This window comes from Panthera tigris, chromosome A3 (genome assembly GCF_018350195.1).
Source record: "Panthera tigris isolate Pti1 chromosome A3, P.tigris_Pti1_mat1.1, whole genome shotgun sequence".
NCBI classification, from domain to species: domain Eukaryota; kingdom Metazoa; phylum Chordata; class Mammalia; order Carnivora; family Felidae; genus Panthera; species Panthera tigris.
The window spans coordinates 99853633-99878304 of NC_056662.1; the positions used below are offsets into that span (position 1 = coordinate 99853633).

Here is a 24672-nt window from a genome sequence, read left to right on the forward strand (position 1 = left end):
CTTAAATAGACATCTTCCTCACCCTATGTGACCTCTGATATTCCATGTCAGGCTGCCCACACATGCAGGTATGTTCTCCCCTTGAATGCCTGTCTCATCAAGCTTGGGCTCTGACATAAGGCCACAGCTCTGTGTAGAAGCTCTGCCCACCTAACGTCTTTAAGACTGAATTATTCAGGAAAGGGAAGTGGAAAGGAAAGGTAAAAGGTTTCCCTTGTGACAAGAAACAAGACAAGGATGGCTGCTATCCCTTCAACACAGCAGTGTGGCTCCTAGCCACCAAAATAAAGAAAAAGAAATAGAACATGTAAGGACTAGAAAGAAACAAAACTGCCAAGATTCCCAGATGATAGGCTTATGTTGAAAACCAACAAGAATTTATAGGTAAATCATTAAGAATGATACACTTCTGCCAGGTGGTTTCATAAAAAAAAAAAAAAAAAAATCAGTAATATTTTGATCTAGAGACAGAAAATGAATTTTACATAAGATACTTATAATAGCATCAGAAAATCTGAAGGATGTTTTTCTAATGAAGAGAAAAATGTCTCTGTGATAGATTTGGTGGTCCCCCTGTTATCCAAGTAATCAAACTCAGCATTACCAATAATAAAACAACCTGACAGTATGTGCCTCCTGAAATGACACGAAGCATCCCCATATGGTATAGGTTGTATTCTCACCAAAATGTGAATCTAGTAAGGAAAAAGTCAGACAAATCCAGAGAGTAAGAAATCCTACAAGACAATGGGTCTGAAGTCTTCAAAAAAAGTCAATAGCATGAAAAACAATTTTCCACATTAAAACATCCTACATTAAAACAGACCAAAGAAACATAATAATCCAAAGCAATGCATAAGCCTCCACTGGCTCCAAGGTCCAGAAATGAAACTCACTGATGGCTAAAGTGGTATTAAGATGTTGTTTTCATGAACATTTCATCAATTTCTCTCACGGCTTCATGTTTTCACGCTGAGCTGTTGGTATCTAGTGAGAAGACGTAAAGATCAAACGTTCTGGTGACTTATGATGACGAATCTCAGGGACAACACACAAACAGCTATGCTCTGAACTGCTTCGGCTTGCCTGACTGCCACCACCCCACCTACCCTGTTCAGAATTCTCTCAAGCTCGTAGACTGCTTGTAGGGCCCCGACTTCCAGAACTCGCAGCTGGCAGACTAAGAGGTGAATCACAGCCCGGGGGCAGGTCAGCATGTGACAGTTTAAACAGGAGCCCCGGAGCAGCAGGTAGAGTTTCTGAAGAGAGGGAATAAGAAGAAGCAGGATAATTAGAGACACAGTTCGTCAAGGTAATATTCAACGTACTTAAAGTTTTTGTTAGGTAGCCAGTTTACTCCTTTGAGAATTCCACTTCACCTAATGTACCTGGAAAGGCCTCTGTGGCCCTATGAACTACATAAATATTCCCCTCTATTTCTTGTTTCATGGTTTCATTTTAATTCCTTAAAAGTTGAAATTTAGTTTGGGTCTGAGTTAGAGAGCTACCTTCATATTATTTAACTAAGTACCAAATTCTAATTTCAGTATTTAAATATTTAACTTAAAATATTTAATATTTGCAGGATGCCTTGCTGGCTCAGTATGTGGAGCATGCGACTCTCAATCTTGGGGATGAGAGTTCAAGCCCCATGTTGGGTGTAGAGATTACTTAAAAATAAAATCTTTAAAAAAATAAATAAAATATGTAATAGTTTAGTTAATAGAAGTTTAGTTAAATATTTGGCATTTAACTAAATACTGCATTTAACTAAGACGATTCTCTTTCCTCAATACAACTAACAGACCAAAAAAAAAAAACCACGTATACTGTCATCTGTAGAGTTTGAAACAAATCCTGGAGGCTAGGCTAACTGACATAAAAAAGCTGAAAATACACAAATAGGACTCTAGACAAGAGCTTCATTCTTAACTCACTGTCTGGTCTTCTGGGCTTTGCTCATCTTGCAACCAAGCAAGAGCTTACAAATCCATCAGAAGAGCTCAGGGAGGCCTGGAGAACTCCAAAGTTTTCCTACTGCCAGGGAGATTCTGCCTGGATTTCTGAAGGGCATGAAGCCCCTGAAACAAAGTGTAGGGGATGAATTCAAATGCTTTCTCCTCCTATGTGAACAGAGCCAGGCTATGGCTCTTTTCAACTGGAATCAAACTGAAATTCATTTAGTTAGGGCTACAAGCCAAGTTGAATTTACTGGATTTGGCACCTTAAGGTTTTAAATCTCATGGTAAAAAGCACTTTAACTCTGTGTCTGGAGCTAACCTCTTTAGGCACCTCTTGTGAGGCCAGGAGTGCCACTCACAAATCCCACCAGCAGCTCTGAGACCCACGTGTACAGGGCAGCCCAGGGCAGAACGTACATCAAAGAGGAGAGGGTTATACACTGTAAGCGGAAGCTCAATGTGGCCCAGGTGGCCAGGGCAGCTGTTGAAGTCCTGCACACAGGTGGAGCACACCTCTTTGGAATCCGCAGGGCCCAAAGCTAAATCGTACAGGCCGTTCACTGATGGGTTTCCCAGGCTGTCCAGGTAACGAGGGTTCGTAATGGACTTAACGCTTAATTTCCTAAGGAAATAAAAAAGACCAAGGGAAAATGAAGGTTACCCAACTTCTCAAATGTTTTTTTTTTTTTTTTTGGCACTTCATAGTTAAATGATGATTCCACATTTATTTCCTCAGACATGCTGACAGCTTCAGAGGGCAGAATCTGTGTATGCCTTGCTCACCACTGTAGCTCAGCACTTAGCACAGAGCCTGCACGCTGCATGTGCTCAATAACTACGTGCTGAATAGGTAAGAGTGGTAAAATATGTAAAAAACAGATTTAGTGCAAATCTTGCACTGAGTACAATGGGGAGTATTTACAGAAAGTAGTTAAGTGCCTACCACATGCTAAATGCTTTACAAGCAGCATTTAGTCTGACTTCACCCCTGTGAGATGAGCATTGCTATATGCATTTTTCAGAGGAGGAAACTGCAGCTCAGAACAGTTAGGTGATTTAATCCAGGTGACACAGCCAGGATGGGGGGGGGGGCACGGAGGAAAGAGGCAGGATATTGACCACAACTAACTCCAAAGCCCACATAGTTCAGTAAAGAGAAGATAACCCCATAATTCCCATATGCAGAAGTAGTAAATTGAAATTAAACACAAATATGCAGACCCTTGAGAAGTATAACCTAAGTTATATTAAAAGTTCACTTAACTCAGCCTAAAAGTTATACTAAGTTCACTAAAAGTTTCATCACCGTATTTTGTGTTTGGTTTAAAGGGGGCTCCCACAGAACTCTTAACTACTTTTACCAAAGTACATTCATGCCAAGTTTGCTTTACAAATTTTTTTTGACTTTGGAAATAGAGACAGTTATCCAAATCTCACAACCTAAAAAACAAAAAACACTGTTATTATTTAGCATTAAATGAGTATTTTTTAGGTCAATAAAATTCTTTGGAAACATAATTCTTAAGGGCTATAAAATCTTTCATTATGTAGCAATTAATAATTCATTTAACCAAGCTCTATCGTAAGTAGGCTTACAAAACCTATCTGCATAAAGATTTACACAGGATACTTCAAACTTCTAATCATGTCCTAGGAATATAATTATTTCCTCAGTGAACTGGAATCCCTGAATCAAAGGGTACAAAATGTTTGAAACTACTGATATATTCTGCTACCTTGCATTCTAGAAAAGGTGGGTTAATCGTAGATTGCCAGTCTTAACTGGCACTGAATCTTAGCACTTAATCTTTCCAGGAGCACTTGGCTGGCTCAGTCAGCAGACCATGAACTCCTGATCGCAGGGTCCTGAATTCGAGGCCCACATTGGGCGTGGAATCTACTTAAAAAAAAAAAAAAAAAAAAAAAAACTTTCCAAATTTCAGGTGAAAAAATGCTACTCCACCATACATTAAAGTTTATATATTTACTTTGAGACAGAGAGAGCACGAGCAGGGGAGGGGCATAGAGGGAGAGAGAATCCCAAACAGGATCCACACTGTGGAGCCCAACTCAGGGCTTGAACCCATGAACCATGAGATCATGACCTGAGCAGAAACCAAGAGTCAGATGCTTAACCAGCCGAGCCACCCAGGTGCTCCATTTTAATTTTTTATTACAATATTTCTTTTAAACTGCTTTAGTCCTTTACTTTTAATTAAAATCTTAATGGTTTCATTATTGTCACGAGCTCCTTACACATGAGGACCTTAATCTTTTACTATAATGGTGGCAAATATTTTTCTCAGTTTATAATTTGCTTTTTGTCATTTTTCACATTAAAGCTTTTTTTTAAATTAAAAAAAAAATTTTTTTTTGAAAGAGAGAGAGAGACACAGCGTGAGCAGGGGACGGTCAGAGAGAGAGAGGGACACACAGAATTCAAAGAAGACTCCAGGCTCCCAGCTGTCAGCACAAAGCCCAACAGTGGGCCGAACTCAAGAACTGAGAGATCATGACCCAAGCCAAAATTGGAGGCTCAACCAATTGAACCACCCTGGCGCCCCTCACATTAAAGTTTGAAAAATTCTTTAACAGTTTCCTCGAGATATAGCTCACATACTACACAACTCTTAAACTGTACGCTCAGTGGTTTTTAGCTTATCTACAGAGTTGTACAATCATCACCATTAGTCTATTTAGAACATTTTCATCCGTAGTAAAACAAACCCTGTATCCATTAGAAGTCATTCTCCTTGTCACAGAAATAAAAGAACCTAAAAACAATAAGGTCCTGCAAATAAAGTTTCGAGGGTGTGGCCAACAAATGCTACCGTGATCAAAATGAGGACTTAAGAGAGTCCCTTGATTTAGCAACTGGGCAGACAATATAGGGGGTCCTAGCAAAGAGAATATGTCACTTAAACTGAGTCTTGAAGGATAATCATTTTGACAAATTGCGTTCTTAACCACGTCAGGGACATTACAGCAACTGTGCAAACGCTAATTACCAAGGAAACTGATGGATGGGAACACTGCAATGTGGGAACCTTCATCCCCCCAGCGCAAACTCTAACCTAGCCCCACCGGGTTCTAAGAGGCAGTCCACGCCAATCCACGACGTTCCCGGAACTACGGGTCCCAAAAGGCCAAGCGCCACACAACCACTGACTCGGAGGATAAACTGGGCGCAAGACCTTCTGGGAACAGTAGTTCATGGCGCCAACCTCAACAAGCAGGCTCTGCATGCTTCCTCCCCACCATCTCCTTACTTGAGCTCGTCGGCCGAATACATCCCGAAGGAAATGCCCTGCAGCCTCCGCCAGGGCATGGTCTTCGAGCCCAACATCCTTCACGTAAACTGCGAGTTCTGACACCTAGAGAGAGATTCCAATGACCACGGGCAACTTAACTCAGCCTAAAGCCCGCAGCCACCATGTGATTTACCTTCCGCTTACGCGCGAGAAAAGCTCGCTGGAATGAGATTTACGTGGACGAGACCACTTTCACGGTAGGGGGGGAAGTAATTTGACGACTTTCGCTCATTTACTCACCCTCTTATTTTGAAAATAACGAAGAAATAGGTCACTAAAATAATCGTTTTGGAAAATTTCTCCGAGGAAAGCAAGGCATTTTGATCTTTTAACTTCCGTACCAAAGTCTTTCAAACCACGAGCTTTTAACCTATTTCTTGATTCATTTTGTCTTGTTCCGTCTCAGCCAATAGCCGAGCTATTCCCCGCCCCCGCCATGGGGTGATCCTGAAGGTCACGCTTTCCCAGAATGCTACGCGAAAAAAGAATCTAAAGATGGCGGCGGTAGCGTCGGGTCTCTCTGTCGGTGTCCGCTGCAGGCTTTGCCTGACGCTGACGGGCCAGTGGACGGGTCTGTGTGGAAAGGCCCCCAGCAGGTAAGAGACGCTTGGGAAACCCAATAGAAAGACCCTCCCCCCTCCCCAGCCAACCTCGTCCTGTGTATCAGCTTTTCCCTAAGAGCTGTGGAGCTAGGGACGATGGAGTGGGTTGCGCATGCGCGGTTTCGCGGCCATGTGCTTAACCAGGTGCGCGTAGCTGGAGTCCTGGAAAAGGGCCCCAGACTACTTTGGTACGATGTTACTTCTTGGTTGGTTGGCTTACCCTGTTGTCGTGGAGCTTACGTTTGAATGTGCTCTAGCAACCCCTCCCAAGTTTTAAAAATAGGAAATTATGCGTCCTTCTTTATTTTCACCAAATAGGGGAACTCTGAAGATTTTTCCCAAATTAAAGCAGTTTATGAGAGCCACTGTGTGCTGGATGTTGTGGGGATGATTGGCCTAAGAAATTATCCAGGTCTTCAAAAACGCAGGGAAATCTAAAAGATTTGAGCACAGCCTTTGTGTTGCTGTGATTGTTACACCTTGGAATACGTATTTAATACTTTTCACTAAATACAAGTAGTGGTGTAGTGGAAATAGAGTAACTTGTAATGGAAAGTTGGGAAAAGCCCAATTTTGGATTCAATGTTTGCCATTTCTTGAGTGGGATAATAGACAAGTTTTTTGTAGAGTGGACCTCGTAATAACTGAAAAACGGTGAGAGATAAGTGAGATGTGTAACTTATAGTGTACGTTTTATATGCGATACCTTCACTCAACTCTGCTCAAAAAAGAGAAGACACCCCACCTGATACTGTGGAAGCCTTCGTACTCAATCGCAGTCCTTTTCTTCATAGTGCCACTGTTGACATTTTTCTACTCATTTCCTTTGCCTGACAGCAGCATGTCTCCCTCTGTATTCACCCACAAGACAACAGTGGTCTTAGATCCTAATTTCATGAAAAAGCAATTGCCAACTCTCTCTGAGAGTTGATCCCTCTGAAGTTGATCCCCAGCAGAGAAGTATTGTTTTCGAATGATGCTTGAGACCAGATTCCAGTAGAGGAAGTAGCTTTGTGTTTAATCACATTTTGTCAATTTTGTGAATGGTACCAATCCAATGTAGGAAGGGAATACACAATAATAGCGCCCATTACTGTGTGATATTTGACTATTTCTTACTGTGATCAGAACTTTTTCTTTTTCGTTTTTATTTTATTTTTGAGACAGGGAGAGACAGAGCATGAACGGGGGAGGGTCAGAGAGAGGGAGACACAGAATCTGAAACAGGCTCCAGGCTCTGAGCTGTCAGCACAGAGCCCGACGCGGGGCTCGAACTCACAGACCGCGAGATCACGACCTGAGCCGAAGTCGGCCGCTTAACTGACTGAGCCACCCAGGCGCCCCCAGAACATTTTAAAACTCATGGGTCATGGGTCAGTAATTTTAAATTTTGTGTAAAAAATAATAGCAGTTTCAAGTTTAATTTAGGACATACATATTTGGCAAATACTTGATTGTTGGATGAAGTAGGATGAAAGGCTATGGTGATCTTAGTTTAATAGTTTATCATAATTGCTTCAAGTGGGATAGTCTTATTATTAGGGTGTTATTCGTATAAAATCAGGGACTCGTTAAATTGTTCCTCTTAACCTCAGTGTTTCAGATTCCCAAAGTTGAAAGTCCCTTATATTTCAGGGGCGCCTGGGTGGCTAAGTTGGTTAAGCGTTCAACCCTTGATTTTGGCTCAGGTCATGATCTCACAGTTCGTGGCATCCAGCCCCACATCAGACTCTGTGCTATTAGCACAGAGCCTCCTTGGGATTCTCTCTCTGCCTCTCCCCAGCTTGAGCATGTGCTCTCGCTCGCTCTTTCTCTCAAAATAAAATAAATGTTTTGTTTTGTTTTGTTTTTTAATTTTTTTTTCAATGTTTATTTATTTTTGGGACAGAGAGAGACAGAGCATGAACGGGGAGGGACAGAGAGAGAGGGAGACACAGAATCGGAAACAGGCTCCAGGCTCTGAGCCATCAGCCCAGAGCCTGACGCGGGGCTCAAACTCACGGACCGTGAGATCGTGACCTGGCTGAAGTTGGACGCTTAACCGACTGCGCCACCCAGGCGCCCCAAAATAAATGTTTTTTTAAAAAGTCCCTTATATTTCACATTTGCTGCTTCAGTTCAGGTGTTACTGAGATTTTTTTTTCCTGATTCTATTTAATAAGATTGCCTGATTTAAAACTGTTGACCATTATTGTATCCATATGTCTATTTTGTAATGGTTTTGAACATGTTCTTCAGGCCGTGTCTTCTCAGTGTGCATTGACATGAATTATCCAGTCATTTTGACCCATAACAATTGGAAAATTTGGGTTCAAAATGCACATTGGTGGAGGGAGGTGGGAACTTCATTAATGAGTACCAGTTACAGGGCTTTTATTTTTTGCAGATTTTATTCTGGAAGTGCAACCCTCCCAAAGATTGAAGGAGCTAATGTAACAGGTATACAAAAATATATTGAAATAATTTCATTTGCATGTTAAATCATTGCACTAATTTGTAGTAGTAGTAGTATTGGGAAATTGATATATTTTGTTTTATTTTTCAAATTAAGGGATCGAAGAAGTGGTCATTCCAAAAAAGAAAACTTGGTGAGTATTCAGTCAGTGTTCATTCAGCAAGGAGTTGAGTGCAAAACATTTGAAGGTAAGGAGCCAATGACAAAGAGTAGAGAGAGCATTTTGGGGGACAGAACAGCTGATGGGGGGAAAACTTGGGAGTTGGAAAGAACTTAAAGAGGAAGGTGGAGGGTAGTGAATGAATGGGGTGTGAAATTTAAATAGGGTTAAAAGACCTGAACTAAGTTGGGTTAATAGTTACATAATAGTTAATTATGAGCATCGTTATTAGAATAATTTCTTTCCTTTTTTTTTTTTTTCTCTTTTACGAAAGTTTTACATGTTTGGGAGACTGGACAGAAGTATTATTCTTGCGGTCTTTAAGGAAGGAAAATAAAATAGTGTGGACTGCAGAATTTAGCTTTTCTTTTTTTACCTCACTAGAAATATCCTTGATCTCAGGCTTGTAAGTTCGAGCTCCACATTGGGTGTAGAGATTTCTTAAAAATAAAATCTTATAAAAAAACAAAAAACAAGTATCAGACTCACAGTGGAGTAAGAGGGAGTCACAAGTTGATATCGTAATCTATAATGTTTTAATTTATTTTTTAGGGATAATGTATTCATTAAGGTTGCTTTTTTATTTATTTATTTATTTTTATTATTTTTTTTTAATGTTTATTTATTTTTGAGACAGAGAGAGACAGAGCATGAATGGGGGAGGGGCAGAGAGAGAGGGAGACACAGGATCGGAAGCAGGCTCCAGGCTCTGAGCCATCAGCCCAGAGCCCGACGCGGGGCCCGAACTCACGAACTGTGAGATCGTGACCTGAGCTGAAGTCAGACGCTCAACTGACTGAGCCACCCAGGCGCCCCAAGTTTGCTTTTTTAAATAACCCTTTTTTGAAAAGAGAACTAATGAGTAATCTGAATGTCTTTTTTTTTTTTTTTTTTTTAAACTGTTGTTCAGTATGCTATGACAATGTATTCACTTGGTAAACCATATAGTCTAATGGAAGCTTTAGTTAGGGAATGCTAAGACATGAGAGAATGTCTTTGTCTCCATGAGATTACATAAATGTGATGTTAAAAAATGGTTAGAAACCCAGTGGTATCGTATATGTCAAGGAATTATTCAGTCTTGATGTAATATAAAATTTCCTGTATGTTGTTTTATAGCTAACTTGTAATGAATGTTATGTTAAACTTTGTTTTGAAAGGTAACTTTTGGTTTACTAAATTTACTCTTCCTTTTTGGAAATAAAACATATAAAATGTAACAGGAGTAAAAATAAATTTGAAATTAAATTATCTAGGTTTGTCTATTCCACTGAAATCTCTTCCAGTAGTTAGGGTCTCTACCCATAGAACAGCAGACAGCTGGCCTGAAATTTTTATAAAGGCTGTATAGTTGAGAGTTTCTAAATCAGAAGAGTACATCAGAAACATCTGGGAATTCAGCAAGACTGCATGTGACAGTTCGCCATGGAACTTGGAGAATTTGGTTTAGGAAGTCCAGAGTATAGTTTGTGATTTATTCTCGTATATACTTGAGTTAAGAGCCACCAATTGAGATAAAAGAGGCAAGAGTAGCCCAGAAAACTGCAATAAGAATGCATAGGAAAATGGGGCTCCTGGCTCACTCAGTCAGTAGAGCATTTGACCCTATCTTGGGATTGTGAGTTTGAGCCCCACATTGGGTGTAGAGATTACTTTAAAATCTTTAAAAACACACACAGACAGGGGCACCTGGGTGGCTCATTCGGTTGAGCGTCCGACTTTGGCTCAGGTCATGATCTCACGGTCCGTGAGTTCGAGCCCCGCGTCGGGCTCTGTGCCAACGGCTCAGAGCCTGGAGCCTGTTTCAGATTCTGTGTCTCCCTCTCTCTCACCCTCCCCCATTCATGCTCTGTCTCTCTCTGTCCCAAAAATAAATAAACTTTAAAAAAAAACACACACACACACATACATAGGAGAACGGATAGCAGGAGGCACGGTTCAGGATAGATACAATTTTGAGCCACACATTGGGTGTAGAGATAACTTAAAAATAAAATCCAAAAAAAAAAAAAAGAAAGAAAGAAAATGGATAGGAGGCAAGGTTCACGATAGATATAGAGAATTTTTTGAGATGAGGGTGGAAATTGCTAGCCCTTGGTGATGGTAGAGGGGACCATGCCAGAGAGGGTAGGCAAAGTACAGTAGGAACATGTACTAATCACCTTTAGACAAAAGAACTAGGCAGTTTTCTTTTTTTTTTTTTCGTGTTTATTTATTTTGAGAGAGAGACGGACTGCGAGTGGGCAGAGAGAGAGGGAGACACAGAATGTGAAGCAGGCTCCAGGCTCTGAGCTGTCAGGACGGAGCTCTACCTGGGGCTCGAACTCATGAACCGTGAGATCATGACCTGAGCCGAAGTCTGACACTTAACCAACTGAGCCACCCAGGCGCTCCAGTTTTCTCGTTTTCTAACTTGTTATTCTAATGATCTTAAGAAATAAGAACTGGCTTTAGTTGAGACCTGAACTTTTTTACTGGCCAATCCATTCTGAGAATTGACTCACTTGTTCACTTTGTAGGTGTGAAAATCCTGACATGGGTTAACTTGTGATTCTTGTTCTTAGGGATAAAGTGGCTGTTCTTCAAGCACTTGCATCCACAGTGAATAGGGTAAGTAGGAGTTTTAGGTTTTTGTACCCAACTCAGTTAATTATACATTTAGTATTCATACCTCTTCATTATTCATGATTAAACTGTTGTGAATCTTGAAAGTTTATTGGAAATAATCTAATCCACTCCCTTCATGTGACAGGTGTGGAAACTAAAGGTTTGGGATGGTTTTGTTTTGTTTGTTTTTTTGTGTGTTTTTAAGTTTATTTAGAGAGAAAGAGCACGTGTGCGGGAGAGGCAGAGAAAGGAGAGGGAATCCCAAGCAGACTCCATGCTGTCAGTGTAGAGCCTGATGAGGGGCTAAATCCCGTGAACCATGAGATATGACCTGAGCTGAGATTAAGAATTGGACACTTAACTGACTGAGCCACCTAGTCACCCCAAAACTAAAGGTCTTAAAGGGACTGGCTACACATTGGTTAGGAAGTTAAGTACTTGACCTAGTTCCATGTCTTTTATCTCCAAATTCCGTGTTTTTATCTTAGACCAATAATGTTTAAACTGAATCCCCTGAAGAGTTTGCTATAATGCATGGTCCTGGGGGATGGTTTGGGTGGGATACTGTAATGCAAGTGATCTGGCGACCAGCTTTGAGCAGTGGTGTATCTACTATGCTAGAAATAATGCAGGGATTGACCGTGTGCGTCCTGGAGTTTCAGAGCTGAGCAGTTAGCTTTGTGATCTGCACTAAAAAGTTACTTTCTCTCTTGATGTTTCCACATGCATATCTATAAAATGGGGATTAATGATAGCATCAAACCTCAAGGTTTTAGTGAGAAATAAGCTAGTACATGTGACAGGATTTAGGACAGTGCCTAGCACAAAGGAGTACTCAGTAAATGCTAGCTGTTATTAGTGAAATATTTTTCAATAACTTTCTCTTGACAATTCAAGAATAGAGTTTGTAGTCTGATAGATAAACTGAAACCTTGGTAAATGCCTCAGAACATAATCTGTGTACCCAACTTGGGACTCAAATTGCCAACCCTGAGAAACTTTCTGATTGTATTTTTCATTAGCAGGAAACTATACTTTTAATTTCAACTATGGGGACAATGTCTGAAATAATTAATTAACTACCATGATACCTGTGAGGATACTGATCCTCTTTAAGGCCGTTATCACAGACTTCCAGGATTGTTTTCCATTGTAGATGTTAAACTTAAGGAGTATTGGGCTAAATATGCACTAATATATCCTAGCAGTTTCTCAGAAGGAATTCTTAAAATACTGCATCTCCAGGGGTGTCTGAGTGGCTCAGTTGGTTAAGCATCCAACTTAGGCTCAGGTCATGATCTCACAGTTCATGAGTTTAAGCTCCCATGTGCTGAGCTATCAGCACAGAGCCTGGAGCCTATTTCAGATTCTGTGTCTACCTCTCTCTCTCTTCCCTTCCCTCGCTTGTGCTCTGTGTCTCTCTCTCAAAAATAAACATTAAAAAATTTTTAAAATACTACTGTATCTCCACACTAGCATCATTTATCCCTAAGTAGGCACTTGAAATGTGAACTAGAGAAATGGTCCTTTGAGACTGTTCTCAATTTTGTTTTTTTGTTTTTTTTGTAATTATGTGTATTTTTTTCTTTTTTTTTTATTTAATTTTTTAATTTTTTAAATTTACATCCAAACTAGTTAGCATATAGTGGAACAATGATTTCAGGAATAGATTCCTTAGTGCCCCTTACCCATTTAGCCCATTCCCCTTCCCACAACCCTCCAGCAACCCTCAGTTTGTTCTCCATATCTATGAGTCTCTTCTGTTTTGTCCCCTTCCCTGTTTTTATTTTTGTTTCCCTTATGTTCATCTGTTTTGTCTCTTAAAGTCCTCATATGAGTGAGGTCATGATTTTTGTCTTTCTCTGACTAATTTCACTTAGCATAATATCCTCCCGTTCTATCCACGTAGTTGCAAATGGCAAGATTTCATTCTTTTTGATTGCCGAGTAATACTCCATTGTATATATGTACCACATCTTCTTTATTGATTCATCCCTCGATGGACATTTGGGCTCTTTCCATACTTTGGTTATTGTCAATAGCGCTGCTGTAAACATTGGGGTGCATGTGCCCCTTCAAAACAGCACACCTGTATCCTTTGGGTAAATACCTAGCAGTGCAGTTGCTGGGTTGTAGGGTAGTTCTAGTTTTAATTTTTTGAGGAACCTCCATACTGTTCTCCAGAGTGGCTGCACCAGCTTGCATTCCCAACTGTTCTCAGTTTTTTAATGAAAATGGCCTTTAAGTCAAAGAAGTTGTAGAATTGTGTGTGCGGCTTTCTGATTTGTCTGCATTTGGGCCCTTGAAGTCCAAGGTATTCATTCAGTAACCACCTGTTCTACCCTTGTGATGCTGACCAGGTGCTGTGCCAGGTGAAGAATAGAGACCCTTTCCTCGCACAGCTCCTAGAGACAGAGAGTGTGAGAGCACAGAACTGTTGCCATGACAGTTGGGATAAGGGACAGTTAAAGGGGATGATAAGGGGATGTTAAAGATGATAAAGGGACAGGTGAGGGGATGTTAAAGAACTAGCGTTGGTTGGATCTGATGATAGGTTAGTTGAATGGAAGTAATGGGACAGGATCTACAGGTTGAACTGCAGCATGGTCAGTACTGTTCACTGAGATAGAGGTGACAGGAGAGGGTGTAGCTTCAGGCAAGTACAGTGTGGGGTTAAATTTGGTTCCAGTCATCTGAACTACAAGGCCAGAGTGCAGTTTTTCACGGATTGTGAAGGACTTGGAAATTGTTGAGGGAGGAAAATTGGGAAGTAAATAGGAAGGATAAGTCTAGTAAAAGTTAGAAGAACTAGAGCGTGTCACCAAAACTAGAGGCCCTAAATAGGAATCTAAGAAGGGTGGTGTGGAGAATCAGAACCAGAGCTAGGCACCAGTTTGAGTATAATCAGGGAGTACATACGTAGTCCGGGGCAGCTAACCTAGAACTGCTACCGCTGGTTTACCCTCACGTGACTGCCTCATGTTAGTAGAGTGGTGTAACCAGATGAAATGAGCGTCTAATGAGTATGAAGCGATATGGGTTTTGAAAGGGGCAGCGGGAAGCTGAGACGCCAAAAAGATCTAGCCTCCGTGCCTTAGCTATGAGCAGCCTTGCCCCGAGAGCTGCAGGGAGGGTCACCCTTGGAGAGGCCAAGTCAGTAAGACAGTACCTCAAGGGCACCGTGAGGAGAGATTCCGGATATAGGGTTTTCCTGTGGAACAGAGGTCCCAGAAGGCCCAGGAAAGGAGACTCCAGGGGAGAAGAGAGAATAGAGAAAGTACTTTGGAGGCAGTTTTCAGTGAGTGGTACTGAAGAGATTATTTTGCTTCAGGTTCTACCTAGAGCAGTTTAAAGTAGCATACAGAGCTTGGACGGCAGCACACAGAAGCTGCACCAAGAGGGCGCGGAGGCGTCTTCTGTGTGGAGGGCAGACTCTGTGATGGGCAGTGGCCGTGCTTGGAAGGAAACTGGTGCCTGACTCTGGTGCCCGGACTAGTTAATTCAGAGGACCTGTAGTTTACAACAGCAGTAGTTCCTGGGACCACCCTCAGATCTTAAGGGGTCATGGGGGGCTGGGGGGCTGAGCCATTGTTTGCTTCAAGTTGTATGTAATTATAACCGAGTCTTAGAGAGCTGGGAGTGCAGTATAGGTGTTAGTGTTTCTCTCACTGTATACACACAGGTAAACTTCTGCATGTGTTATATATATATAATTAAAACTTGTTTTTTACAGAGTTTGTGGTCATCAAACCTCCAGATCTTTATGAAAGTCTAGCTAAAGAGACTTCTGTGTCTTCACAGGATTCCACAGCTGCCCCTTATGCATTTCAGGATGATCCTTATCTCATACCAACGTCCTCCGTGGAATCTGTGAGTAATTCCATGTAGCTTTTCTAGCATTATGTTTTATCTTGCTTGTTTGGGTTGAAGCACGCGTGTGTAATTTACCTTATTTGTAAAAATTTTTGGAAAGTTAACAGATGCTGATAGGTAATTCAATAGACTTTCTGAATCCCTTACTACTTTTTTAAAAAGTTTTAGAGATGGGCTGTGGAAAGGTTTTGGGTTTTAATAATCAGGGCTCTTTTGCATTGGAACAGTCCACTTGGTTTCAGTGCACTGGTTTTATGTTCCGCAAGCTGTATATAAGATGTGACCTAAAATGTCACACTCAGTAGCAGAGAAATAGTACGTGATTTAACTTGTATTTGGGTTTCTTTGTATTGTTGCATTCTTTTTTCAGGGGGTAGATAATTCTTCCTGAGGGTGTAATTTTGATCTTGAGTCTAAGTTACATGTAAATGCCAATTTCTATCTGATTCTTTTTTTTTTCTTCATAGCGTTCATTTTTATTGGCAAAGAAATCTGGAGAGAATGCAGCAAAGTTTATTATTAATTCACATCCCAAATATTTTCAGAAGGACACAGCTGAACCTCATATACCGGTAAGGAGAGGTAATTGTGATTTTTCAGTTAATACTTATGTAGATATAAGTTAAACCAAGTTTTCATAGCTGCTTTTGAGTAGCCATTTGAATGTCCTCAGTATTCAGGTGAAGTATTTAGTTAGTTAATTATGTTTTTATGTATTTTGAAAGAGAGAGAGGCAGGGGAGGGGCAGAGAGAGAAGTAAAGAACCCTAAGCAGGCTCGACATTGTTAGTGCAGAGCCCGACAGGGAGTTTGAACTCACAAACGGTGAGGTTGTGACCTGAGCCGAAACCAAGAGTTGAACTCTCAACAGACTGAGACACCCAGGTGCCCCTGGGTGAAGTCTTTTGAGGAGTACAGTTATCTTTGCTCACTATAATCTTTTTTTTTTTTTAAGCTCCTGTGTGTGTTTGTTCCCCATCCTGTTTTCCGTTTGGCTACTGTGACACCAGAATCTTAGATCTTTATCTCTGTGACTGTTCCTTTTCAGTTTCCTTCAGTAGCTTTTCTATGTCCCCCCCCCCCCCCCTTAAGTGCTGACGTCGTCTTCGGTTTCCATGCTCAGCCATTTTCTTATTCCTGTCTGCAGTCTTCCTGCTTCAGTGGCCCTTACATCCCATTCTTGTGTATCTGGCCCAGATCCCTCCACTTTGATACTGTAGTGTCCTGGTTTCTCTTCAGAGTAAACCTTCTGCCTTTTTCTTTGAACTCCGAATTGTATTTCCAACTACCTCTTTGTTCTGTAGTCCTAAAGAGTGAGCATCGTGGAGGGTGTGTTGTGTGCTATTGTCACAGTGGTGAGGGGAGCAGATGTGCCTCTGCCCTCCTGGGTTTACTAGTGGAAATAGTAACCTCAGACTCCTGTCCCAAACAGCTTTCTTCCCTAAACACATGCACCCACACACAGCCCTCCTGCTTCTCCAGCAGCAACTCCTAGTGACAAATTAGGAGGTCATTGCGATTGTATAGGTAAAAATGCTGAAATCCTGGCCCAACCTTTCCCCTGTGTGTTGAACTAGCAGTTAACGTTTCTGTGCTTATTAGCTCACTTTGACTTGAAGCCTTCCATGGGTCCCTGCCTCCCTGGCAGGCAGCACTCTCATACCTCTGAGATCTCCCATCATTTACCATCACATTGCACTGTAATTATTTCTTTCTTCATTAGATTGGGAGAACCTTAAAGGCAGAGAATTACTTTCATCTCTGTGTCTCTAATGCCTAGCTTCATGCCTGGCATGAAATCGTCAGCATTCAAGAAGTATTAAAATAAACTAGTGAGTGAGGTACAACCAACATACTTTGGTGATAGTGAATGTTTATAGAGTAGAAGAAGCATCAGGGATGAAAGATTTCTGCCTCTGCAAACCAGGTGTACCGTGACACTTTTTTAGAGAGAGACCGCGAGTGGGGTAGAGGGGGAAAGAGAATCTTAAGCAGACCTGTTGCTCAGCATGGAGTCCAACACGGGGCTCGATCCCATGACCCTGAGATCATGACCTGAACCAAAATCAGAGTTGGGCACTCAACTGACTGAGCGACCCAGGCACCTCAGTACTCTGACACTTTTAAACAAGGTCGGGAAGAAAGAAGAAAGGGTGATTTTAGTAGAGGACAGAGGTTCAACTTGAAGTTGGGGAAGTTGGAAACAGGATTCTTCAGATATGGATTAAATATTTATTTTGGGGTGCTTTTAAAAATTTTCCTTGAGCTGGGAGATAGCTAAATGATCTTGTTTTATGTATTGGAGGGCTTTGATATTTTTTTTCAGTTATATTCCCTACGAGGTGTACACGTGTACCCGGTCCATGAAACATGAATTGGGATGGTGAAGTTTTATTTTGGTGTTTTGGTGATAAAAGTTCAGTCCTGCTCAGTTCTTTCCCCTTTAGCTGTTTGTGCTAACATTAGCCATCTTCTTTTCCTAGTGTTTAATGCCTGAGTACTTTGAACCTCAGATTGAAGGTATAAGTGAAGCTGCCTTAAAGGAAAGAATCAAGCTCAAAAAAGTCAGAGCTTCGGTGGACATGTTCGATCAGCTGTTGCAAGCAGGTGACTCGGTTCATTTAAAACACCTCTAGGAACATGGGCTTGAAAGTGGGCTGTGGTTTATGTGATCGTGCTGATTTTGAGTACAAGTTACACGTATCTCTGCTTGATGATGTGTTTATGTTTTTAAGAGTTTAATAATATTTCCAGTTCTGCTTTAGCTTTATTTTTTGAATTATAAGTGAGATGGAGCTGTAACTTAGTTTATTTGTGCTCTTCGGCTATATTGTGTTGGCACGTAGGGAAATTGTATAGCCATTCTTCCTTGGCTTCTGTTTTTAACTTCTGGCATGTACATATTGTATTCAGGTTTCTTGTACTCTTTAAGTATGTATGGAGGCATAAAACAGACAAGGAAGGAATATTTAAAAAGGAAGCGCTAAATTGGGATATTGATTCTAGTTCTGACACTAATTAGCCCTGTGGCTTTGGAAAAGTCACTTAGTTCCTCAGAACTTCTGTCTCTAAAATTTTGGCTCTCTGAATTTGATCTGGATGAACCTCTGGTGGTATAGATCCAGAATGCATGACTTGTAAACTACCAGGAGAATGTACCTATAATAGCATCAAAGGCAGCAGCATTGTAAGTTTATGGGCTTCAGGATGTTGTTCAGTGATTGAGGATAAAAATCAACCAGACATAGAAGAGATCGAAACTGAGTTGAATTGCTCAGTATATTCTTGAACACAACAAGAAATATTTGCAGAAAGCTGTGTTTGATTTGAGAGTTCTGGTGTGTAGCCTGCTGTGGCTTTGGATGTACGGATGAATTGCTGATGCACGTTATAATTTAGGGAGCCTTTTCCCTCTGCTTGTTGAATATGATAAATGTCTGGTAAGTGAAGTTCTTAGTGCTCAGGCCTGTTTTCCTCTAGTTTTATACACTGTGGAATGGGCACATGCAGACATTCAGTAAAGACAGTGTGTGAGACCCACAGCTCGGAGTAACAGAACAAGCCAATATGCCATGGGATGGATTAGATGAAGTTTTACTATCAAGCCCCTAATAAGTACCAAACACTTTGCTGGGCATTTCACATGCTTAATTTAATTCTATAACATCTTAGGAGTTGCTGTGTTTTATAATAATTCTATAAAGGAAACGTTATTAGGTAATTTCTCAGGGATATACAGTTCTGAGATAGTAAAATCCAATCCATTTACCCTTCATAGCCTCGGTTCTCTCCACTCTGCTCTTTTCTACACTTTTAAATTCCTAATGGGCATTTTTTATCAGTATATTTTTTTTAGGAAAATGAGGGTACTTCTAAAATACTCCATTTCATACTTTTTCCTTTTTTTTCTTAATGTCAAGATGAAAGCATGTTTTCGAGTAACAGTTTTTTTAAAAGCTACTATTATTGGACATTTAGGCTAGTATTTCTAGGCAGGTATTCCAGTGAGGGCCTGGATCGAAGCGGAATAGTTTTGCTTGCATTTGTAAAAATGGAACTGAACCAGGGGAACTAAGTGGCAGTAATTTGCAGAGTGCTCAGTTTGGAGACCGTAGTTAAAACCATGAGCTAGTTTCTCTGAAGAGACAAGTATGTAAAATAAGTGAGCACACACAAAGGTCAGGCTTTGTCTTGTGTTTTAGTCTCTCATGTCAGATCACACAGTAGGGATGGTGTCCCTGTCTGCATCACTCCAGGTGTTTGAGTTGATGTGGAGTGCATACTCATGCATTCTTAGGATGGTGGTTGCCACTATATACATAGGCAAGAAAGTCACAGGTTATGGAAAGTGAAGAATTTTAATCCAGTGAGCTTTAGTTCTTTGATGTTTTTAAAGTTTTTTCCCCCTTTTTTCTTCTACCCACAGGAACTACTGTATCTCTGGAAACAAGTAATAGTCTATTGGATTTGTTGTGTTATTATGGTGACCAAGAGCCTTCAGCTGATAGTCATTTTCAGCAAAGTGAAAAATCAGAAGAATTGGTAATGGCTTTTGGCAGTGATTCTTAAAATTTTTTTGGTAGTAATTTCATGTCAAAGTGAGGCAAGTTCTTATGCCTTATGTGTTAGGATAGTAGAGATTTGTTCTGAGATGTGATGTGGTATACTAGCTTTGATAAAAAGTGGTATGGTGGAAGAAATATTTAATCAATTATTTTAATTTCGGTTCCCTTCTTAAAAATATTTTGACCTTGCCTTCCGCGTGCAGCTAAAGCTTTGACCAGAAATGTTTAGGAAGCCCCTCTTTTACTGTTATGTACAGTGACCACATGATGTGTAAGGAACAGGGAAAGACCCCCTGATCCCAGTCCCCTCAAAAATGCAAACATATGTGGGCATATAGTGAGCGTATGTGCTGGGGGTATATAGAACAGGATTGTGCCAAGGGCTGGCCTGTTGATAGTGAGTCCTATCTGACTTCTCAACCCAAGAGTTTTACTTCTGGAAAAAGATCCCAAGGGCACCCCTGGGTCCTGTGCACAGAGATTATATACCTCATTTTTATAATGTATTCATACTTAAAATTGCAAAGATGTGGAACACAGGCTGGATGTCCAGTAGCATGTGACTGAACTGTGGTATTGTGTGGTGTTGGAGAAGGCTAGGTCTGTTCGGCTGTGGAAAGATGGATCTTACATTAATAAGTGAGAAAATAGGCTAGACAACATTCCATTTTTATAAAAGTATTTCCGTATGCGTGAGGGGAAAATGAAAAGTGCTTTTCTTTCCATAAATGTCTAGTTTTCCTCCACCAGATGTGCATTATTTACATAAAAAAAAGAAAAAGTCTTTTAAAATGTAGGCAGGGGGTTGCTGTCAGACACTTCCAGAGTCTCTTCTCTTAGGCTCCCTGGTCTGGCTGGCCCTCTGCCCCCGTTGTCCCAGCTGTAGAGGCGGTGTGGACCTGCGCAGGGCCAGCCCAGCCTGCCTCACAATATAGCAGCATCACCAAGAGTGAGATTTATAAATCAAAGACATGACGTTACTAGTCTTTAAAAAGAATCTTAGCTTGCGTTGGATTAGTGTTAGACATTAGATCCCATACCCGGACGTGTACTTTCTTGCTTTTACCTAATGAACAATATTTCTATGTGGGCCAAGACAGATACAGCCAGATCAAGCCAGGCTCTGTTGTTTGGCTTTCCAGTTTCTCTCTCTGGGCTAGGCTGTACAGGGTAATGACTTTATCTCTTCTCCAGGCTGTCATTTCTTGCTTTAAGGGCCAGCTTTACTTTGCATCTCTAAGTGAACTGATTTATGCTTTAGGAATTATCGGTTTTTTAAATGAACATTTACTGGAGTTTTCCTTCACCTTCTGTTGGATCTGTATTTCTTTTATTTTTCTAAAGTTTCCTTCACCTTTCTGTTTTTAAGTATTCTAGGCTAGGAGAATGCATTCTGCTATCATATTTTATTTTATTTCTGTTGATAATGGTTCATTTCAGGAAGAGGCCATAGAGGAAAATAATGAAAAATCTAAGAAGGCTGGCCATCAATTTGGAGTTACGTGGAGGTATGTTACCCATCGTTAAACCTTGTAGTGGGGTTTCCATTTGTGCATGGAATGTTTCTTGTCACCCCCTCAAGATACGCTCCTATGGTTTTCTAAGATATAATTTGTTTTTAGCATACAATATAAATATCACAATTGGTACTCCTGTGTATTTAGACCTCATTTCATAAGATCTTTACTTCTAACCAGCAGTATGATATTGACACTTCATTCTCCACCCCACCCATTTAACTTCATGTCCCCTTTACATGGTATTGGTTCCTTGGGTAGTTTCATCAGTGTCCTTCTGTGCAATATATACCTGTCACTCTGAAAGATTGGATAATTTGTTAACATAAGAATACACATAACACAACAGTGTAGTTCTAAATGAAGATTGCTGGTCAGCAAGCAGAAATACTCAACATTTCCAAACAAAAGTTGAGTAACATTTAACATTTGAGAAATTTAAGTGAGTAGGAATGTTTGAGTAAAAGAAAAGTATTTCACAGGGACATCTGGAGGAGGAAAGTTACTATTAATATCAAAAGTCTTTTTGGAAGTGTTAAATAGAATCCGGTATTTAATAATTTTCTATAGTAGTTAAGAGCATGGACCTTGGTATATCATCCTGGCCCAAATCCTGGTTCTGATTTCCAGGACCTATTTGTAAGAGACAGAATCAAGGTACAGCATAGTCTGTATAACATGGATTATCTTTATTCTTTTATTTGTTTTAAAAAAAAATTTTTTTTTAACATTTATTTATTTTTGAGACAGAGAGAGACAGAGCGTGAACGGGGGAGGGTCAGAGAGAGAGGGAGACACAGAATCTGAAACAGGCTCTAGGCTCTCAGCGGTCAGCACAGAGCCCGACGCGGGGCTCGAACTCACAGACCGCGAGATCATGACCTAAGCCGAAGTCGGACGCTTAACCGACTGAGCCACCCAGGCGCCCCTGTTTGTTTTTTTAAAGGAAGAAGGAGAGTAGACACGCCAGAGTGTGACATGTACACATGCTAGAATACAATAGATTCTGGAGAAACTACTTGCCTGTGGTTGCCTCTGGGGAATTGTATATGGTTGAAGGAGTGTGGGGAAACTTCGCTGTGTACTCTTTGCACAGTTGGCTTTTTTGTTTAGTGTTGTGAGTATGTATTACTTTTTTGTAAAAGTTCTGGTTCTGTCACTTAACCTGCCAAGCCATGGACAACTTGAGGTTTTGGAGCCTCAGTTTTTCCCATTTTTCAGAATGATAACCATGTCTTTCATGCACGTGGTGGTAAGAATTTTATGTGTATAAAGTGCTTGGCACAGTGCTTGGAACATTGTAAACTCAGTAAATTGTGGTAGCTGTTGGTTTTTCCAGTTTCCCTGGTTGACTATTCTTCCTGTGTCTAGGGCAAAAAACAATGCTGAGAGAATCTTTGCTCTAATGCCAGAGAAAAACGCACATTCCTACTGCACAATGATCCGAGGAATGGTGAAGGTAACATGTATTTATTTCTGTACTATTGTCTTTAATTTCCACTAAGTCAGGAATTTTTACTCTCAGAACTATTGTTCACTGGGCCAGAAAATTTGTTGTCTTGGGGGCTCTCCTGTGCATTGTAGAATGTTTAATACCTCCCTGTTCTCTAGCCAGTGCATGTCAGTACTACATCCTCCCCAGCCCCCAGTTGTGACAACTAGAAATATCTCCAAGAATTACCAAATGTCACCTGGGAAGCAAAATTGCCATGCAGTACAGTATGAACTTCATGAGAACTGAGACTTTGTTTGTTTTGTTTATTACTGTATCCCAAGCCCTAAAACAGTAGACATTGCAACTGTTTCTTAAGTAAACAAGTTGGATGATATTTAAGTTTTATCCTGTCTTCCAGCACCGAGCTCTTGTGCAGGCATTAAACTTGTACACTGAATTACTAAACAACAGACTGCATGGTAAGTGTGTTTGGAGAATTTCCCTCCCTCCTTCCTTTTCTTCCCTTAGGAGTCTGTAAATCTTTGAATCCATGAAATTTTTGCATCTTGCTTCAATCATGGGCTCACTTTTAACCTTGTGGTATTGGTGGTAAAAGCAGGAGGAGAGTTCCAGAGAAGGGAGAGAGTGTCTCGTTTTGTGAGCACATGGTAACGAGCCAGGAGCCATATGTGCATTACTGCTTTGCCTTAAACTAAGCTATTTAGAGATAAGTCTTGAACCCAAATTTTGTTAAGGTGGTTTTCCTGTTTTACAGCTGATGTGTACACCTTCAATGCATTGATTGAGGCAACAGCATTGAGCATGAATGAGAAATTGGAGGACAAATGGAATAAGATACTGGTAAGGGGAAACCGTCATTTTGTCTCCTAATACGCCTAAAGTATCCTTTCCTAGAAATACAGGGGGTAGAGATTGAGCATTTTCATGGCAGATACTGCTCTGCTGGGTACTCAGCGGTTACTTGTTTATGCCCTCCTAGCAACCCTGTAGTTTAAATAACTGTGTCTTGTATGTGAGAAGAAAAAGTTATTTGACGCAGAGTCGATGGCTAGAATTCACAAACACCTCTGTTGCTTTATTTCTCATAGTATGTAGTTTTTTTTTTTTATTACAAACATAATGCATATTTCCTGAAACATTTGTATCTGGTAAGTTTGAAAAAACTTACTTGGGTTGTATTAGGGATAGAAATGTTTTTGTTTTTATACCATACTGCTCATTTAAAAAAGGAAAACAGCCCGGTTCATTCTAGTCTACGCTTTTGCTTTATGAGGCAGGGGGCGAAGACAGTTGGACATCTTGATCAAGCGAGGTGCGGTGACTGAATAGAGTGAGTTCTCTAAAAGGCAAAGTCACTGGCCCTGCTAACTAATAGATAATTCTTAAATTAGGAATATATTTATTAAATTACTTTAGATCTAGCCAGAGAATCAAATTATTTTTTAGTGTGTAATATTGGTTTATTGGACAAATTACCTACCCAGGCATAAACAAGACTTAACACTTGGATTTATCTAGGAGCTGCTGAAAGAAATGGCTGCCCAGAAGGTAAAACCAAATCTACAGACATTTAATACCATTCTGAAATGCCTCCGAAGATTTTATTCATTTGGAAGATTGCCAGCCTTACAGACCTTTCGTGAAATGAAAGCCATCGGAATAGGTGAGTATGTGCCCTCATGTCCTCCTCTGGAGACTGGGACGATGCTGACCAGAGATCTTAGATCCAAACAAGCAAAAATAGACACTAAACTCTTTTTGCTGTGTGCGTAATATGTTGAGAATTTCCGTTCCCCCATTTGGTACATTAATTACATGTATTTATTAACGGCGGGAGCTCCATTATCTTCATGTTCTTTATAGCAAACTACAGTATTCTTTTAATATTTTAGGTAGTTTTCTGTGGATTTCTTTACTCTGGGGAGAATTGTTCGCTTGAGTTAACTAGTTTTAAATCCCATGACACTTGCTAGCATAATTAGGTATTTGAACCCAAACGTGCTATTGTATTATGTAGTTTTCAATAAAATTTTTTTAATTAATTTATTTATTTTGAGAATGGGAGAGCAGAGAGAGAGAATCCCAAGCAGCCTCCATGCTTGCATGCTCCATGCTGTCATCATGGAGCCCAATGCAGGTTTTGATCTCACAACCTTGATATCATGA

The 24672-nt window shown here is 40.5% G+C and overlaps 2 protein-coding genes across 6 annotated transcripts in view; one reads left to right on the top strand and one right to left on the bottom strand.

Moving 5' to 3' along the window:
• The window catches only part of POLR1A (RNA polymerase I subunit A), a 76403-nt gene extending 70613 nt beyond the window's left edge, over positions 1 to 5790 (bottom strand). For 2 of the 3 annotated variants that reach the window (XM_007082299.3, XM_042981894.1), the window contains exons 1-3: positions 5231 to 5399; positions 2379 to 2583; positions 1110 to 1259 (exon numbers count right to left, since the gene is read on the bottom strand). In XM_007082299.3, the coding sequence (XP_007082361.2) occupies positions 1110 to 1259; positions 2379 to 2583; positions 5231 to 5307 (432 nt within the window). In that variant the 5' untranslated portion in view covers positions 5308 to 5399. Of the gene's footprint in view, positions 1 to 1109; positions 1260 to 2378; positions 2584 to 5230; positions 5400 to 5512 lie in introns of those variants that run through there. The other variant, XM_042981893.1, reaches the window with a different exon arrangement.
• The window catches only part of PTCD3 (pentatricopeptide repeat domain 3), a 29541-nt gene continuing 10617 nt past the window's right edge, over positions 5749 to 24672 (top strand). For 2 of the 3 annotated variants that reach the window (XM_042981895.1, XM_007082300.3), the window contains exons 1-13: positions 5749 to 5868; positions 8261 to 8313; positions 8426 to 8462; positions 11054 to 11099; positions 14898 to 14966; positions 15437 to 15541; positions 17452 to 17575; positions 19395 to 19510; positions 20974 to 21041; positions 22422 to 22509; positions 22904 to 22964; positions 23261 to 23346; positions 24025 to 24169. In XM_042981895.1, the coding sequence (XP_042837829.1) occupies positions 5768 to 5868; positions 8261 to 8313; positions 8426 to 8462; positions 11054 to 11099; positions 14898 to 14966; positions 15437 to 15541; positions 17452 to 17575; positions 19395 to 19510; positions 20974 to 21041; positions 22422 to 22509; positions 22904 to 22964; positions 23261 to 23346; positions 24025 to 24169 (1099 nt within the window). In that variant the 5' untranslated portion in view covers positions 5749 to 5767. Of the gene's footprint in view, positions 5869 to 8260; positions 8314 to 8425; positions 8463 to 11053; positions 11100 to 14897; positions 14967 to 15436; positions 15552 to 17451; positions 17576 to 19394; positions 19511 to 20973; positions 21042 to 22421; positions 22510 to 22903; positions 22965 to 23260; positions 23347 to 24024; positions 24170 to 24672 lie in introns of those variants that run through there. The other variant, XM_042981896.1, reaches the window with a different exon arrangement.